The sequence below is a fragment of the Mus caroli genome, chromosome 5 (genome assembly GCF_900094665.2).
Source record: "Mus caroli chromosome 5, CAROLI_EIJ_v1.1, whole genome shotgun sequence".
Classification (NCBI taxonomy): domain Eukaryota; kingdom Metazoa; phylum Chordata; class Mammalia; order Rodentia; family Muridae; genus Mus; species Mus caroli.
Window position 1 is genome coordinate 103282344 of NC_034574.1, and position 16251 is coordinate 103298594.

At 53.7% G+C, this 16251-nt stretch overlaps 1 protein-coding gene across 5 annotated transcripts in view; it reads right to left on the bottom strand.

Moving 5' to 3' along the window:
- Positions 1 to 16251, bottom strand: part of Fbrsl1 (fibrosin like 1) — a 90032-nt gene that overhangs the window by 12157 nt on the left and 61624 nt on the right. Inside the window, exons 6-15 of one of the 5 annotated variants that reach the window (XM_021162180.1) lie at positions 8783 to 8828; positions 6468 to 6798; positions 6118 to 6338; positions 5649 to 5717; positions 5245 to 5474; positions 4569 to 4619; positions 3680 to 3748; positions 3531 to 3560; positions 3285 to 3356; positions 1699 to 1828 (exon numbers count right to left, since the gene is read on the bottom strand). In XM_021162180.1, the coding sequence (XP_021017839.1) occupies positions 1699 to 1828; positions 3285 to 3356; positions 3531 to 3560; positions 3680 to 3748; positions 4569 to 4619; positions 5245 to 5474; positions 5649 to 5717; positions 6118 to 6338; positions 6468 to 6798; positions 8783 to 8828 (1249 nt within the window). Of the gene's footprint in view, positions 1 to 1698; positions 1829 to 3284; positions 3357 to 3530; positions 3561 to 3679; positions 3749 to 4568; positions 4620 to 5244; positions 5475 to 5550; positions 5718 to 6117; positions 6339 to 6467; positions 6799 to 8782; positions 8829 to 16251 lie in introns of all 5 variants that reach the window. The other 4 variants (XM_021162181.2, XM_021162182.2, XM_021162184.2 and 1 more) reach the window with 4 other exon arrangements.

Here is a 16251-nt window from a genome sequence, read left to right on the forward strand (position 1 = left end):
TTTGGTTTTTTGAGACAGGGTTTCTCTGTGTAGCCCTGGCTGTCCTGGAACTCACTTTGTAGACCAGGCTGGCCTTGAACTCAGAAATCCTCCTGCCTCTGCCTCCTGAGTGCTGGGATTAAAGGCGTGCGCCACCACGCCCGGCAAATGTAATTTTAAAATGAGTAATGAGTGATATATAAAACATGCGTCTATACTCCTACACAAAAGGGCTACACACCTTGCTGATGGATTAGAAGATGACATTGGAAAGGAATGAATTTTCTTTCCTGTATAGTTTCAACTCAATCCCAGTAAAAATACCAAATGTCTGGTGAACACTTAAAATGTGTTTAAGAAGACAGAGAACTTTGGAAGTAAGAAGGCAGTGGTCATCCAAGACAGGGACTAATAAAATAAAATAAAATAAAATAAGAAGGACTGATGAAATGGTTCAGTGGTTAAGAGCACTGACTTCTCTTCTGGAGGTCATGAGTTCAAATCCCAGCAACTACATGGTGGCTCACAACCATCCATATTGAGAAACAAACCAACCAACCAACCAACCAACCTACCAACCAACCTATGGGCCAGAGGGGGCTAGGGGGAGGTGGAGCAAGAGAGAGAAAGGGAAAGGGCAAAAATACAGGGACCGAGGAATGGAGCAGAGGCCAGCAGCAGGACCTTACAGAACACACAGAGTTATGTCTTGGGGCTTGAGCCACACTGTAAGCCATCAGGGACACCTCTGCTTTGAGGGTCTAGATCTGAGGTCCAGTCCAGTCCAGAGGTCACCAGGGTGCCAAATCCAGGGATAGGGAAAAGCCACCACACTGTGAGGTCAGCTCTGGGTGGCTAGCCAGCTCTGCTGTCCTAACGTGTTAGCAAAGGTGAGAATATACTTGCTCTCATCCCCCACAAATGGGCACTGAATGAGAAGAGGATGCAAAGGATGAGGGTATCTGGAGCTCTGAGGTAACAGACCTGAGACCTCGTCAGAGGGAAGTCAGCCTTCACGTGTGCTGTGTGTACATGTGAGCATGCACACAGGCTGGAAGAACATTCTCAAGCCCTCAACTTGTCTCTACCAATATCTGGGTTCAGGTTTTGAGTTTAAGGAAGTTCCTTCCATGCCCATAACTGCTCTGCAGCACATACTGTGTCTAAACTTCATTCACGTAGCCTCATGCTGAGTCTCTGGACTCCTCCTGGAGACGTGGGACTTGGATACATGGCAGACAGGTGTCCCCAATCAACCCTGGGCCTGCAGTCTTGTTGCAAAGGTCTCCAAGGCTAAGAGCAGATAACTCTGCACTACCATGCACTTAGGGAAGGCTGGGTGGGACACGGGTTGTTGGAGGAAAGAGTTTCCTACATGTGTAAGACAACACAGATACTGTCCTGGGGGTGTTGACTTTAAAGAAGATAAGAGTCCCAGTGATGAGGGATGCTAGGATGAGGAGAGACCAGGTCACCAAGTGTCAGGTAATGTGGGGCAGAGGCCCAGGTGACACACAGTGGTCAGGGTCTTGAGTAAGTAGCACCAGGGTCTCAGTGTACATGGGCTGGCTTTGGGAACTATGGGGTCTTTGGACTGGAACCAGCAGTAGATAGATATAAAGAACATTGTGAGGGCCCTGGCAAAGTCATCCCCACACTGGACAAGACAGATATCTTGGCCCCATTCAGACCCCTGATCCCAGCTACCCTTGGTCTCACCTGTGCTGGAGAAGAGGGGCCGGGCCAGGTCCTGTAGGTAGTGGAACCCAGAGAACATGCCTGGGGCGGGGGGCCGGCTGAACAGGTCCAGCTTTGTGCCAACCTCTAGCTTGTGGGGGTCCAGCTGCATCTGCAGGGGGACAGAGTGTGTGCCAGGGCTGTGTGCAGAGGCTTGGCCATTGCCCCAGGTAGAACCTGAACTGGTGGCCTGGACTATACAGGGACCTCACTGGAGGTGCCCCCTTAGGAGCTGCCCATGCTCTGGCAGCCCCAGGTAAGGGGAAGGAAAGCCAGCTTTAGTGGGTTTCATCTGGGATGGGAGAACCAGAACCTTACTGTGGTATGCAATGCATGGAGTAGCAATGACACACACCACCTTTATACTATGGCCTCAATCGGTGCATTCTTCAGCGCATTTGTGTATTTCATTTCACAGAAAATAGCTTCATTTAGATTACACAAAATTCAGCTGAAAGAGCATATCCACAGGCCTAAGTGGTTCCAAATTTGTGCTTGTTTTCCAATGATGCAATTTATGGTTAAACACATGAATCTACAGCAGTGAGATGGCTCAGCAGGTAAAGGCTCTTGCACTAAGCCGACGGACCTGTGTTCAAGTCTTAGGACCCACATGGCAGAAAGAGAAATGCAACTCCTTCAAATTGTCTCTGACCTCCAAATGCACGCTATGCACGTTAATTGCATATGCAGCTGCACATACATGGAAGCTCTCTCTCTCTCTCACGGACGCGCGTGCGCACACACACACATGAAACCCTCAACCATGACTTTATTAAACTTATGTAGACCTGTGCTGCTTGTTCTTTGTGCTGGCCAGAGGCTCCATTGAGTGCGGCTCTGAGGACAAGGACAGGAGCTGTCCTTCCAATTCCACCCGTGTCTGTGAGACCTGCCCTGCCTGGCCAGCATTTGGGGACTCACGTTCCTCCTACTTTTGAAAGTATGTCATATTCTGCCCCGCCCCCCATGCATGCACGTGCACACGTGTATGTGTGTGGTGTTTATACATCACCATGTTGGAGTGTTCTGTGTTAGGTGGGAGCAAGTGGGAGGCAGTGAAACCCTGTATATATGTCTATATATATGTCTATATATGTTAACAGCGGAGTGAGAACCAAGCCCTTATTTCCTATAATGCCCCCAGGGATCACTCAGGAATCACCGTGGTCACCCCTGAGTTTTACCACTCCAGTCCTGGAAATTCACACTGCAAGTACCTTCCCACCTCTACTGAGGCATGTACACTCTCTCACGAGTCCCTTGCTGCTGACTTGACTAAGGTCTTTTAGGAGACTTTTACAACTATACACAGAGGTGCAGTGCATCATGGGTAACATCTGTACTGCAGACTGCCCTGACTTCCGGTGAAGACACTGTCCCTCTGCCAATCAAGACACTTGGGCACACGCACTGTCTTCCCAACCCAGGCTCTTCCCGGCAGTTCCACGAATGTTCCTCACTGTGACCTTGGAGCTGGCCAGAGCCTCTCATCACACACCCTAGAGTCCTCCCATACGGCCCCACCAGGGAGGCCCTGGCAGTGCACCCGCCTGGCCCGGCCTCACCTTCATCTTCTGCTGCTGGTGGTAGATCTGCCAGGCGATCTGCACGTGTACCGCACACCACTTCCCTGGTTTCTGTGGCAGGACCGGGATGTGCTCAGAGAGCCCAGCGCCTCTTCCCGGGCCTCATCTTCCCCAGATTCCTACCATCAGGACCACCCCAAGGCCACCCAGGAGAGAACCGGAGTCCTTCCCAGCCACAGCCCTGGGTGTGCTTCCAACTCCTCTTCCCAGCATGCACTCACTCACCCTGACTGCTGTCCGGTACGGATCGGACACCTGTGGTGAACAGGAGAGAACAGGTCATGTTCAGGCTCTATGGGAACACGGGCTCAGGGCTGGGAGAGACAGCACCTGAGTGTATGTGCCAACTTACATGGCTGACTGCTGACACCTACCCCAGGGGCTTTCTGCAGGAAAGTGTGAACCGCACTCGACCGGCCTGTTATCTCGATTGAGTTTGAAGTCTGAAGGTACAGGGAAAGAGAGCATGAGGGACCAATAGGCTGAGGAGGGAGGAAACAAGCAGGAGGCCTCCAGGAGCCCCAAATTCTGCGATGGACTATGCTTTGGCATGCTGGTGGGACCCCGCACAGTTCCCTCAGTTCCCTCATAAGACCACCTCCCCTTCAGTCAAAAGGACTCATCAAGGCAGGAAGACTGGCTTATGACATCGCTGGGGAGAACGGACTGCCCCAGTCTGAGAGGCACCTACACACCAAGACAGTTCTTGGGGAAGGAACAAGCACAGTGCCTAGCCCTGAAGACATGAGCAAAGGGGGCTTAAGTGAAAGGCGGCCTCCATTCTCTGTTTGGAGGGACAGGCCATGGAACCTCTCCTGCTCAGCTCCTGGCTCTTCCTGCTCCTTCCCTCCTGTGTAAGGTGATGGGTTGCACTGCCACATCAGTTGGCCAACTCCTGCACGGCTCAGTAGCAGGCTTTCTGACTGCAAAAAGGCTCTCAGCCAGCAGGGGTCGCTCACAGTAAGGCCAGATGGCAACAAGAATCGGAGCTAGTCAGTAGCCCTGCCCGGTGCCTAAACCCACCCACCTGCCAGCCTCCTCCCTACCAAGAGCAGCTGTTCCTTGGGCTGAAAAGCACCCTTAAAGGGAGCCAAAGGGGCCAGGGTGTGCAAGCAGGAATGGGCAGCCTGTGGGTCCCACATGGTGGACCCTTGAGCACTGCCTGGTTCCTCCCCCTCAGCATCCAGAAGGAGGCACGGACAAGTCTGTAGCTTCCTCACACCCCCAGTAGGCTGAAATCTGGGCCTGAGCACAGGGACTCACATTGGAATGTCGGAAGTAGGGGCTGTCCAGCTTGGGTGAGAACTTGTCAAACTGCAAGGGAAGAAAGCAAAGGTCAGACTTCCTGTACAGGCCTAATGCCCTCCAGTGGCCCAGAACCCACCCATGGCTGGGTTGGGCAGTGACCAAGGCACATGGCCTGGTGTCACCTGGCTCCTTGAGTGTACTGGCCTCTGGCCCTGTGGGGCCTAGGCTCCTGGTTCAAAGAGGTTGGTGTTTACTCAGCCTAGGCTCTAGATAAGGTGGTGGGCATGAAGCCCTGGCTGGAGAAGTCAGGTGAGCCGTGAACACCCCAGGCGGTGACAAAGAGAGTAAGTGGCTGAACACGACAAGGTGGAAATGGACCAAGAGACACACAAGAGGTCTGCAATGGCCTGGTCCTAGTTTTGTCTAGGCTCTGAGACCTGATGTCAGTCAGGCCTAAGACTGAGCACTGCTGCAGCTAGCCCAGGCTCAGGCCCTGGCAGGGTAAGATCTGAGGGTGGGCTGGGGTTCAGGCCCACAGTCCAGCACCCAGCATGAAGGCCAAGTGGGGCCTGCACACGCTGGCAGGAGGTATCAGGGCCGTGCATGAGAGTGAGCGTGCATCTGTGTGTACGACTCCCTGTCCCACCCACCCAGCCCACCCCGCCAGCAGCCAGCACTCAGGCCTACGCACCGGCGAGGGTGCGGTGGGCGGCATAAGCGGCGTCGGGGGCAGCCCCGCAAAGGGGGCGAATGTGTGTTGGTGCTGGTGTGTGTGCTGGTGTGTGTGCTGGTGTGTGTGCTGGTGCGTGTGCTGGTGGAACTCGGCCCGCAGCAGAGCCCCCGGGCCCAGGGAGGCGCCAGGCCGCTCCGCGTTCTGCACCAGAAACCGCGTGTTCAGCTCTTGCCTGAGCAGTTCGTGATCTACAAGAGAAAAAGAAGAGAGAGACAGAGAGGCACGTCGGCCATGGGCTCCCAGCGGGGCGAGGCTGATAGTCACCTGGCACTCCCGGGGTCGGCAGGCCAAGCCGTGGTGGCCGCTCGCTACTTGCGGGCCCAGGGGTGGAGGTAAGAGAGGAGGAGCCTGTGACCAAGTACCAATCAGAATCCCCGAATGAGGCTGGCAATACATGATTGGCTGGTTGAATGAGATCAACAGACTGGCATCTAGAGGCAAGGAGAGAAGTCTGTGAGCCCTGTCCAGCGCACCGCCCGTGGCGGCCTCAGGCTGGGATACTGGCCCTGCAGGATGGGTGGTGACTGCTCAGAAATCCTTCAGAGATTAAAAATTGGTGAAGGTTCCAGCCAGAAGTAAGAGGAGGGACTTGGGGCCTACTCGGGTCTTCTGGATGTTGGGAGCAGCAAAGGTGGAGGAGGCCAACGCAAAGTAGGGGCTGCCTGCCTGAGTAGGGAGGGATGTACAGAATCCTCGAAGATCCCCTCCACCACGACCCTCGAAGGGCTGGCTCACAAACCTCCCAGGCTCTTCCTTCACCTCAGCCCGCTGCCCCACACTGGCCCAGGGCCCCGCTGAGGTTGAGCATGCACCCTTGGGTGTAATACCTACCGGCGGGGTGTCCTGGGATGACCAGGCTGCTGGCGGGCAACGCCGGGGGCGGGGGCAGTGTTGGGGGGGCAGCGAACATTGCCGTGGCGTGGTGCTGGTGCTGCGCCTGGGACCTGAGCGCCAGGTGTGAGGTAGACAGGTGGGGGCCGGGGCCGTGTGGAGACAGTGTCACGTGCTTTGCCAGGCCCAGAGGGGTGCCACTGACCGTGCTGCTGCTCCTGCTGCAGGACATAGGGCTCAGTGGCATCCTTGCTCTCAGAACCCAGACATCCCAGAGCCACAGTCCCTTTCCGAGGCCAGCGGCACCTCCCTCAGCCCCACCCCAGGCCATGGCTTCACCCACTCCCTACCTGAGGCTGTGCAGGTGCAGGCTATTGGATGCCACCTGGCCAGGGCCAGGGCCAGGGCCAGGGCCCACGAAGGCGCCCAAGGACAGAGGCACGTGTGTTGGGAGTGAGCCCCGGTGCTGCGGGGTAAGCTGTGGCTGTGGAACGTGGTGAGGTACAACGGGCGCTTCTCTCTTCACCAGGGGGCTGGCTGGAGCTCCTGGCGCGGGCCCTGAGGGTGCAGGTGCTGTGGCAGGCAGGAAAGCCTCGGTGCTGAGCTCACTGCTGCGCTCCAGGCCTGACACCTTGGGCACTGCCCCTGCCTTGGCCTCTGACTTCTCACCTCTCCCAGAACCTGCAGAGAAAGGGCAGGTGTGTTGTAAGACCCGGCCCTTTGTGCCCAAGCAACACTTGCCAGTAACCAGGATGTCAGACCCGGCCACTGCTCTCGGCACAAGGCTGAGGGTCCTGTGATGATCCCTATATCCAATGGGGAAACATGAACAGAAATAAAAAAGTCCTGCTCATTACCCGAGGTCACACAGATAAGCTCGGGTGTGCCAGCCTCCTCCCTGGTGCCCAGCCCCAGGTCCTTTCCATAACTCCAGAATTCCAGGCTCCAAGGTAAGGCTAGGGTATAAGGCTGTTACTAGCCCATTTTTAAAGTTTCTGCGAGGTTCCTCCCTAACCCCCATGTTTATTGTGTGTGAGTAAAACTGGATGTATCCTGTGCACCAGCAGCTTGCCGGGTGCCTGTGGAGGCCACAAGAGGGCATCAGATCACCTGGAACTAGCGTTGCAGATGGTTGAGAACCACCATATGGGTACTGAGACTCTACTCTGGAAGAGCAATCAGTGCTCTTAACCATCTCTCCAGCCCCTCTTTCCCTTTTTCTTTTCTTCCTTCCTTTTGTTTTTTTGGGGGTCAAGGTTTCTCTGTGTAGCTTGGCTGTCCTGGAACTCACTCTGAGAGAGTGGATTTGATCTCAAGAGATCCGCCTGCCTCTGTTTCCCAAGTGCTAGGATTAAAGGATTGCACCCCCCCCCCCCCGCCCCCCCCCCCCCCCCCCCCCCCTTTTTTTTTTTTTTTTTTTGGTTTGGTTTGGTTTTTCGAGGCAGGGTTTTTCTCTGTAGCCCTTGCTGTCCTGGAACTCAATCTGTAGACCAGGCTGTCCTCAACGATCAAGAGATTTTCCTGCATCTGTCTCCCAAGTGCTGGGGTCAAAGGTGTGCGCAACCACTGCCCAGCCCTTTTTCTCTTAAAAATAAACATTTCTTTTAGTTTTAAAATGATGTGTTGTCAAGGTGTGTGTCTCTGTGAGCACAAGTGTGTGAGGAGAGAAGAAGTGTTGGATTCCTGGGAGCATGTGTGAGCTGCCTGATTTGGGTGTTGGAACCCAAACTCTAGCAGTCCTCTTAGAGTGCAGTATAATTTCTTAAAGATCAAGGCATTTCTCCAGCCACCCCTCCTCCTTAAGAGGTCTCTCTCTAGGTAGCTCTGGCTGTCCTGGAGCTCGCTCTGTAGACCAGGCTGTCCTCAACAATCAAGAGATCTTCCTGCATCTGCCTCCCAAGTGCTGGGGTCAAAGGTGTGGGACGCTATGTCCTAATTTCTCTTTAAGCTATTGTCTTCTTCACACTGTGTGCATGAGCTTGTGTGTGCCCGTGCCATGGTACTTGTGTGGGGCTCAGAGAGACCCTGTAGGAGTCACTTCTCTCCTGCTGAGATGTGGGTGCTGGATGCTGGATTCAAGTTCACTAAAGGTGGACTTGGCAGGCAGTGTGCCCGAGTGGCACCACCTTAACCACTGAGCCACTTCTGTGTTGAGAGATGAGTCTTGAACATATTAGGAAAGGGCTCTGCTACTGAGCTATCTCTCTAGCCTTCTTTGACTTTTTTTATTTTCAGACAGGGTTGCTTTAAGTCACCCCAATGGCCTCTAATTTTAATCCTCCTACCTCAGCCTTCAAAATAGCTGGGAAGAGAGGCCTGGGCCACTAGGTCCAGCTCTTGTGACCCCATTTTGTAGACAAGATCAGGGTTCTACAAGGACTTGCCCCACAGCTGACACTTGTCCAACCTCTACTTACTCTCTTGGCTGCAGCATGAATTAGCGTGCATTCATATAGGCACATATGCATGCACTGATGCCCGTCTCTTTCTGATGCCTGCAGAGATCAGCAGAAACTGCTTCCTACACTAAGACTGCTTCCCTTTGCTCCACTGTTTCTAGAACACCATCCCTGCCCAATGAGATAAACAGACCCTCCCAAGACTCCTACTGCCCTTGAGTCTCTACAACCTGAGACCCAGGAAGCTGGGCTGGGGATACACTCACCTTTGTCAGGTGCCGGGGCAAAGAGCTTCTCAGAGCCCACAGATGCCTGAGGAGAGAGAAGAGGCTAACAGGCTGGAGCTGAGAGTGACTATTTATTATCCACCACCCGAGCAGAACCCAATCCCTAGTATAATAGACACTTCTGAGGGAAGACACTTAGTCTTGGACTTGGCATTGTACACACATATTTACAATGTTCATAAAGCTACAGTGGACTTGTTCAAAATGGGCCATGCCTTGTGGTGGAACAAACGGTTAGAAAATGCCAGTGGCCTGGCAGGTGGCCTGTTTCTGCTCGGGCTCCTTTGGGTCTCAGCTACAGGCTGAAGGCAAAGAAGGGAGGACACTCCCTATTGTGGCTGCCTCGTGCCCAGCCCAGGGCAGTCAGTGCCTGGAGCGTTAGAAAGAGAAGAACCAACTATTCAGGGATGTGCAACCTTTTGACATCGTGGTTTGACATTGCCATCACAAACGTGCCAGGCTGCATTCAGAGATATCTCGGGATACATTCAGCTGTGAGCCACAGTAGTGGTCCTACTAGGTACCAAGTAGGGGATGTGTCTCATGCTGTGGTATAGCGCCACATCTGAGACTGGCAAAGTCAGGGCTCATATAGTTCAAGCACACGAAACTGAGGGGATCTGTTGCTGTCTTTTCCATTTCTCCCAGAGAAGCAGACTTGTGTAGTTTGGACTGAGCAGGCACTTGCAGCTATGCAAATAATTAGGATGAGAAGGCTTGGTAAAAGTGACCCTGGATAGAGCTTTCTGTCTTCTTAGAGTGCTTCCTCAATATGAACTGAGTATGTCTTCAAAAAAAGCACACTGAAACTCTCAGTGTGATGCTATACCCAAAAGCTGATCTATGGTCAATGAAGGAATGTGTGGGACCAGTATGCCCTTATGATGGAGGCCCTGGAGGACTGTCTGACATTCCACCATGACAGGACACTGAGAGTGTGCCCTCTGTGAACCAGGAAGCATCCCACACAGGTACCAGATTCCCCTGTGCCCTCCTGACCTTGCACTTCCATCTGGCTGTGAGCTGAGAACTTCTGCTGTTTGTGATCCTCTGTGCTATGTCACATGCACGGGGTGAGTGGATCTGTGGAGACCCTTCACCGCAACCCAGTGCAGAAGCATTTCATCAACAAAAACTGGGCCTTGAGTTTCTAGGTTTTACCTGGAGCCCCAAGATTGTCTCTGCCTCCCTGTTCTGCATCTGCACACAAATGCTTGAATGAAGTTTGATATCTGTGAAGACCATCACAGCCACTTAATGCCTTAAAGAAGCTGCTCCAAAAGGGAGCAACAATGAGACATCGTGTGTTGGCTACAGACGTGTACACAGGGCACCTGCATATGTGCACTGTACAGGTATACGCACACACCTACACATCTGTTCATGCTTTTGGGTGCCTGTACTATATAGGCCTAAGGCTGATCGTGTGTAAGCAGGTATGGGGATCTACATTGGCACACGTGTCTGCATGCACTGGAGACTGGTGGGGTTCCGTGGGTCTTGGGCCATGGGCTCAAACTATTTTATGATTTTACAAAAAAGAAACTCAGTTATCACTGAATATAACAACATAGCCTCTGCAGGGGATGGGAATAGGCTTGCCCCAAGAGAATTTATGGGAAAAACAGCCCAGATGAGTAGACTTGCGGTCAAAGAACAGCTTCAGCTAAGAAGGTCATACTCAGATGACACTTAACATAATAGAATGTAGTTCTACTATCTACAAGTTCCCCAGCACAATCTAACAGGACACTATCAGGACCCATGAGCTGCTGGGCACTTACTGTCCATGGAGCTTCGACATGGCCCTGCCCAAGGCCTGGGATAGGGCTGTATAGAGCTGGGTTTTTAGGATGCCAGGCCCAGACCCAGCTGTCACGGGGTGGGGACACCTCAGTGTCTATCAACAGGCAAAGGGAACATAATATCTAACCCAGGCAACCTCAGACTAAAGAACTGTGGACATGGAATATGACTCTGATTGGTGAAGGTAAGGAAAGTCCCAGAACACTGGAGCTGGGGAGAGATGGCTCGGTCAAATTCAGTTCCCGGCACCCACACGACCGCTCCCAATGCTCTTTAACTTCAGTCCCAGGGGATCTTCTGGCCTCCTTTGAACATGTTGTATATATTACACAAGCAAGCACCCACACACACATTAGTAACTAACTAAGTCATTACATTTTTTTGTATGTTTGAGACAAAGTCTCATTTTGTAGTTCTGGCTGTCCTGGAATTTATTGTGTATACCAGGGTGCCTGCCTCTGCCTCCTGGGTGCTGAGATTAAAGGTGTGCACCACCACACCCAGCTTTCTTTTTTTCTTTGGGGAGGCAGGCCCTACCCATGGGCCACTCTCCCGGTGACAGGCTTCTGTCTCCCATGCTGGGGTATTCACTACATGTTAGGTGACTATAGTGCTTTAGAGCACAAAGCCAGTCACCTCACCTCCCATACCGGACTTTCAGTGTCCTGATCATGGACTTCCACTCAGTCTCAACAGTAAGCTGTGAACTTCTGTAGTCTGTAAGGCTCTGGGCTACCTCACAGACATGGTATGGAACTGGAGCTTGAGGGGTCCTGCCAAGGGTGGGTAAGAGGAGAGGGTGCAACCTAACCTGTAAGCTCCAAGTGTGGCATGAGCTGGATTCCAGGCCCTGGAGGTGGAGCAGAGTTGCTTCAGACACAAGTCAGCGCAGCTTAGGCCTGATCAGAGGTCTTTACAGTTAAAGACAGTGAGGCCCAGGATCCCACCAATCACCAAATGCACTCGACCCAGCTCAGTCCTTTCGCACCACGCCACACTTTGTAGCTGGGCCTTTCCTGACCCCTCTGCTCTTTCTATAGCCACCACTTCAAGCTAGTTTGGTAGAGGAGGCAGAGAAACAAGCCACGGATTCTCAAGGCCAGGGCCGTTTTCCTTCCTAATCCTACTTCTGGGTTGCTGGGAGGAGTGACCATTGTAGGGTCTGTGCCAAAAGGAGCTCAGAATCACAAGGATTAAGGGAGTCAGTCAGTGGCTAGGAAGAGCCAGGGGCCTGCTGGGCAGGCAAAGGCAGCCTTGCAGGGTTAGAGTCAGCTGCTTACTCATCACTGCTGTCTGCAGACAGGTACACCAGGGTCCTGACCAAGCAATGCCCCCTCTGCCTTGCCCTCTCTGTCAGGACATCCAGGGCTCCAGGAACTTCTGTCATTACCCTATCAGAGCTAAGGTAGACCACTTGGACATCAGTTCCTGTACAAGGACCATTTGGGCTACCTCAGCTTTTACAAAGTTCTTTACAACAAACCAAATCAGAACAATGGCACCCAGCTGAGAAAACTTAGGGCTTACCCCAGACCAGAGCACAAACTCTCTGACTGTGGTCGGATTCTGTAGAACCTCTGGGTCCCTCCTGTCCTATTCTGCACACAGAGCTACCATGGTTCCCATTAGTCTCCCTTGGCAGTCCCTCTGGACTCCCTCTGGAGTCCGGTCTGATTGTATCCACCCTGCTGGTTATCTATAGCTGTCTGCCTACGTACGCAGCAGCTCTGGGAACCCCGCCTCAGGGGCCCTTAAAGGCACCAGGGGATGGACAGCAGCTGGCCTCCCTCTAAGGAGGCTGCCCTAGGTTTATCACTATCAGCCCCACGGACAGGTCCTCTGTGTGCCACCTGGCCCTTACTACCAAGTCTACAGCTTGCTTCACATTCAACTTCCAAGTGAGCTTGGGGCCCTGCAAGCCAGAAAGGAAGAACCATGACCTCCCAAGTCAGGAAAACGAAACAAGCCATCAAGATCAGGATCTGCAATTCACATTTCCAACCCAAAAGGCAACTTCCAAACCTTAGGGTGTTTGAGACCTTACACAAGCAAGCAGGGAGTAACACGACTCAAATGTGGGTGGGGAGGGTCACCCCTACTCTGCCTGCCTCTTATTGAGATCTGATGACTTCTTAGCAATGAATGTTCTGTCCCAGAGGAGCCCAGCTCCTTGGTCTTCAATCTGCTGGGGGGCGGGGCGGGGCGGGGCGGGGCGGGGGGGGGGGGAGAGTCCCAGCAGGGAACTACTCTCGCCAAGGGTGGATATGAAACCCAAACTTTCTATGGACTCAGATCTATGATCCAGACTCCAAGAGAGGCAAGAGGAGTATAGCACGGGGGTGGGGAGCAGAATGAGGAAAAGCAGGGGTGGCATACTTTCCCCATCACAGAACAGTGCCTGGCATGGCCAATCAGTTCCCTCCATACACAGGCAAATCTGCTCAGAAAGACCATAGGGGCAGGCAGGAATCCTAGTGCTTTGTGGGGTTTTCCGACACGTGGCCAGGCTGGTTACTTCTATTCAGGAAAGCTCTGACCCAGAAGACTCCAGTTTCCACGACCTCCGGGGAAACCAGTGGTGGAATGGAGGAAGTCTGAGCGACTGCCTTCCTAGGCAGACACAGCCCTTTCTGCCAAACTTCAGAGTTGGCTAGCTAGACCAAGACGGTGTCTCACAGGGGCCGTCAGTCCTGTGTTAATAACTTTCTGGGCATTATCTACAGGGATGAGACCCAGGTACGCAGTTCTCCAATTTTGGTGTGGAGCCAGAGTACAGAAGAAAAGAATACGGTCACTTCATACCAAGATGCATGTGGGAAATTCCCAGGTTGCAGGCTTGTGAGTCCGCGCAAAAGGCATGTCTGGCAAGAAGACACCACTAATCTCCGAGGGACGTCAATATGGCTCGGGGATAGGGTCACCGCGTGCTTTGTTTGAGACTATTGGACCCTAGGGACAACCCTCGGATCAGACACGCAACACAGCCTCGGCCGCACCCCGCCCCAGACAAAGAACTCAACTCCAGGCAGGTAAGCAAGGCACCAACGCACCCGGTGGCGGACAGAGCACGGGGGCGCAGACAAAGACGCGCGCCCCCACCGTGCTCCGCCTGCCTACGCCGCGCGCCCGACGGACCCGGGACCCTCTCCAGACAACACCCTGCCGCTTGCTACCACAAGCGCCCCAGGTGCAGCCGCGGGAACACGGGGACTCTGAGGGACCTGCTCCAGCGAAGGATGTGTGAGCGGAATTCCCAGAGTCGTCCTCTTGCCCGTTCCTTTAAGGGGTCGGTGCTTCCCCACCCGCGACGCCCTAAGTCCCGCTTTGCTCTTCGCGCACTGACCTCTCGGGCACCCAGATCCTGCGCGCTTCTCTGCGTTCGTCGACGGTCTCAGCCCTAGGTGCTGCACGGACGCGGGTGGCAGTGAAACTCCCGCGGGCCTGCCATCCAGGGAGTCTCTTTCTGCATGCCCAGCTCAGCCGGAACCCGGACCTGGGGCGCGCGAGGCGCACACGTCCCCACGCCTTCTCTGAGCGCTGCGGGCGCTCTGGGCGCAGCGGCCAGGAGCCGTCGAGCGGGCGGGGTGGTGGTGGCGCCGGCAGGCGGGGCGCTGTGTGGGCGGGGCACGGGCAGGCCCAACTAATCCAGCCCCGAGGCGCAGATCCGCCCGCGCAGGGTGGGTGGCTGTCTGATCTGACCCGGTGGTACCCCAGGTTGGCGCGCAATGGCCACAAGAAACGCCCGTGGGCTCTACTCCACGATCATCACAAAAACAAGTTACAGACAACTGGTACTCCGTTTACATTAAGGGAAACAGAGCCAGAAAGAAGCGAGACCACTGGCAAGTCCAAGAGCTGGGGTATGAAGGGCTGAGAGGGTCCCCAGAATCAACAGCCAAACAACACCGTTTTGCTTTGAATCCAGTTCCGACTCTAAGCAATCCCACGCTGAAAAGGGCTGTGGTGCCAGGGCTACTCCGTGAGCCCTAGTTACTTTACAGGAGGCTGGAGACGCAAAGCATCTAATTTTGTTTGTTTGTGAGGCCAGGGGAGCTGACCTGAGTCCACAAGGAAGCTGAGTATGCCTGCCTGCCATACAAGCCTTAGCACAATGAGCCCTTCAAGCCCAGTACGCACACAGGTGAAACACAGAACTCAGCAATTCCATGCAATTCTAGCAATTCCATTTGGGCCCTTGAAATTCGAGGACCCACACAAAGCTTGAGGTGGAAGGACTCCCACCTAGGCTTCAAATGCCTGGTCCAGGACGGGCATCCACTTTGTGGGAATTCAGCCATTCCTAGGCCTGTGGGAGCCAGCTCCATGGGGTGCGTTAGAGGCAGAACGCCAGGGTGGGCCACCATTCATCTTTACAAATGAATCTTTACAAATTTATCCTTACAACTGCAGCCCTTGGAAATCCAGTGATAACTGGAGACCTGTCAGAAGTACCAGCCTCAACAGTATCTTCAGCTCTTTCCTTATGTTTGGCTTATTTACCAAATAAAGGTCCTCTCCTTACAAAGGAAAAAAAAAAATAACAAAAACAAAGTCACCACCAAATCCCGTTATTTCCTCCCACAAAACAAAACAACAAAACCCACTGTGTTGGATGCCTAACAGCCACAGTCTCACAAGCACCAGTTGCCAATAAGGAAACTGAGGCAGGGAAGAGACAGACATGGTCAAGGGTCTAGCTCCAGGCTCCTAGGATTGGAGTGGACCTGGTTGCAGGGAGTCAGAGCTGAGGAGCAGTGACAGAACATGGTCAACTGGGGTGGCCCCTACACACACCATGGTGAGGGCTACAGAAAGGTCAGCAGGGGGTGTGTGAGAGAGGGGTACATGTGACTCAAGCTAGTTTTTGTCTGTTTCTGGATGCCTGGCCCAGGACAGGACCCTCCAGCTATGGCCTGCTTCTAGGACCTCACTCTGTACTGACTGGCTAACTTGGCTGACTGGCCCTTTGGACTCTAGGCCTATAGCTGGCCCTCCAGTGCCCAGGGGAGGCAAGTGCTGGACTGTCTCACCTACCCAATTCCTGGTGTAGTTTCTTCCAAGCACCACTGCTGTGAGAGTTGCTGTATTTTGGTTTTCAACTGAGTGTGTAGTAGGGCAGTCCACACAGCCTGCAAAGGTTTACTGTTCCTGGTATCTTCTACAGAAGAGAGCCACAGACAGAAAGGCCCAGAGGTATGACAATGACCATCTCAAACCTTACAAGGATGCCAGGGTGGAAAACACTACTCTTGGCAGTATTTTTGGGGTCCAAGAACCAATGGAATGGAAGTGCACAGGCCAGGAAATGGGGGAGTGCTGTTGAAGAAACTTGGGGTCCATGAGAAGGCAAACTGCTGACCTGAGGCCCCTGACCCAAGGTCCCCTTCTATGGGGCCTTGTCTGCTCACACATCCACACTACAGAGAAGTTGTTACTATATAACAATTATGATTGCCATTTCTTGTCACTCCTGAGGCTCCCTTTGGCAGAGGAGCCCTTGAAGAGAGACCACTCCAACCAATGGGCTTAAAACTCACAGCCAGGAGGCAGCACCTGAGCCCTGCCCACAAGCCTCCCACTCACAGCCAGGGGACAGCACCTGAGCCCTGCCCACAAGCCTCCCACTCACAGCCAGGGGACAG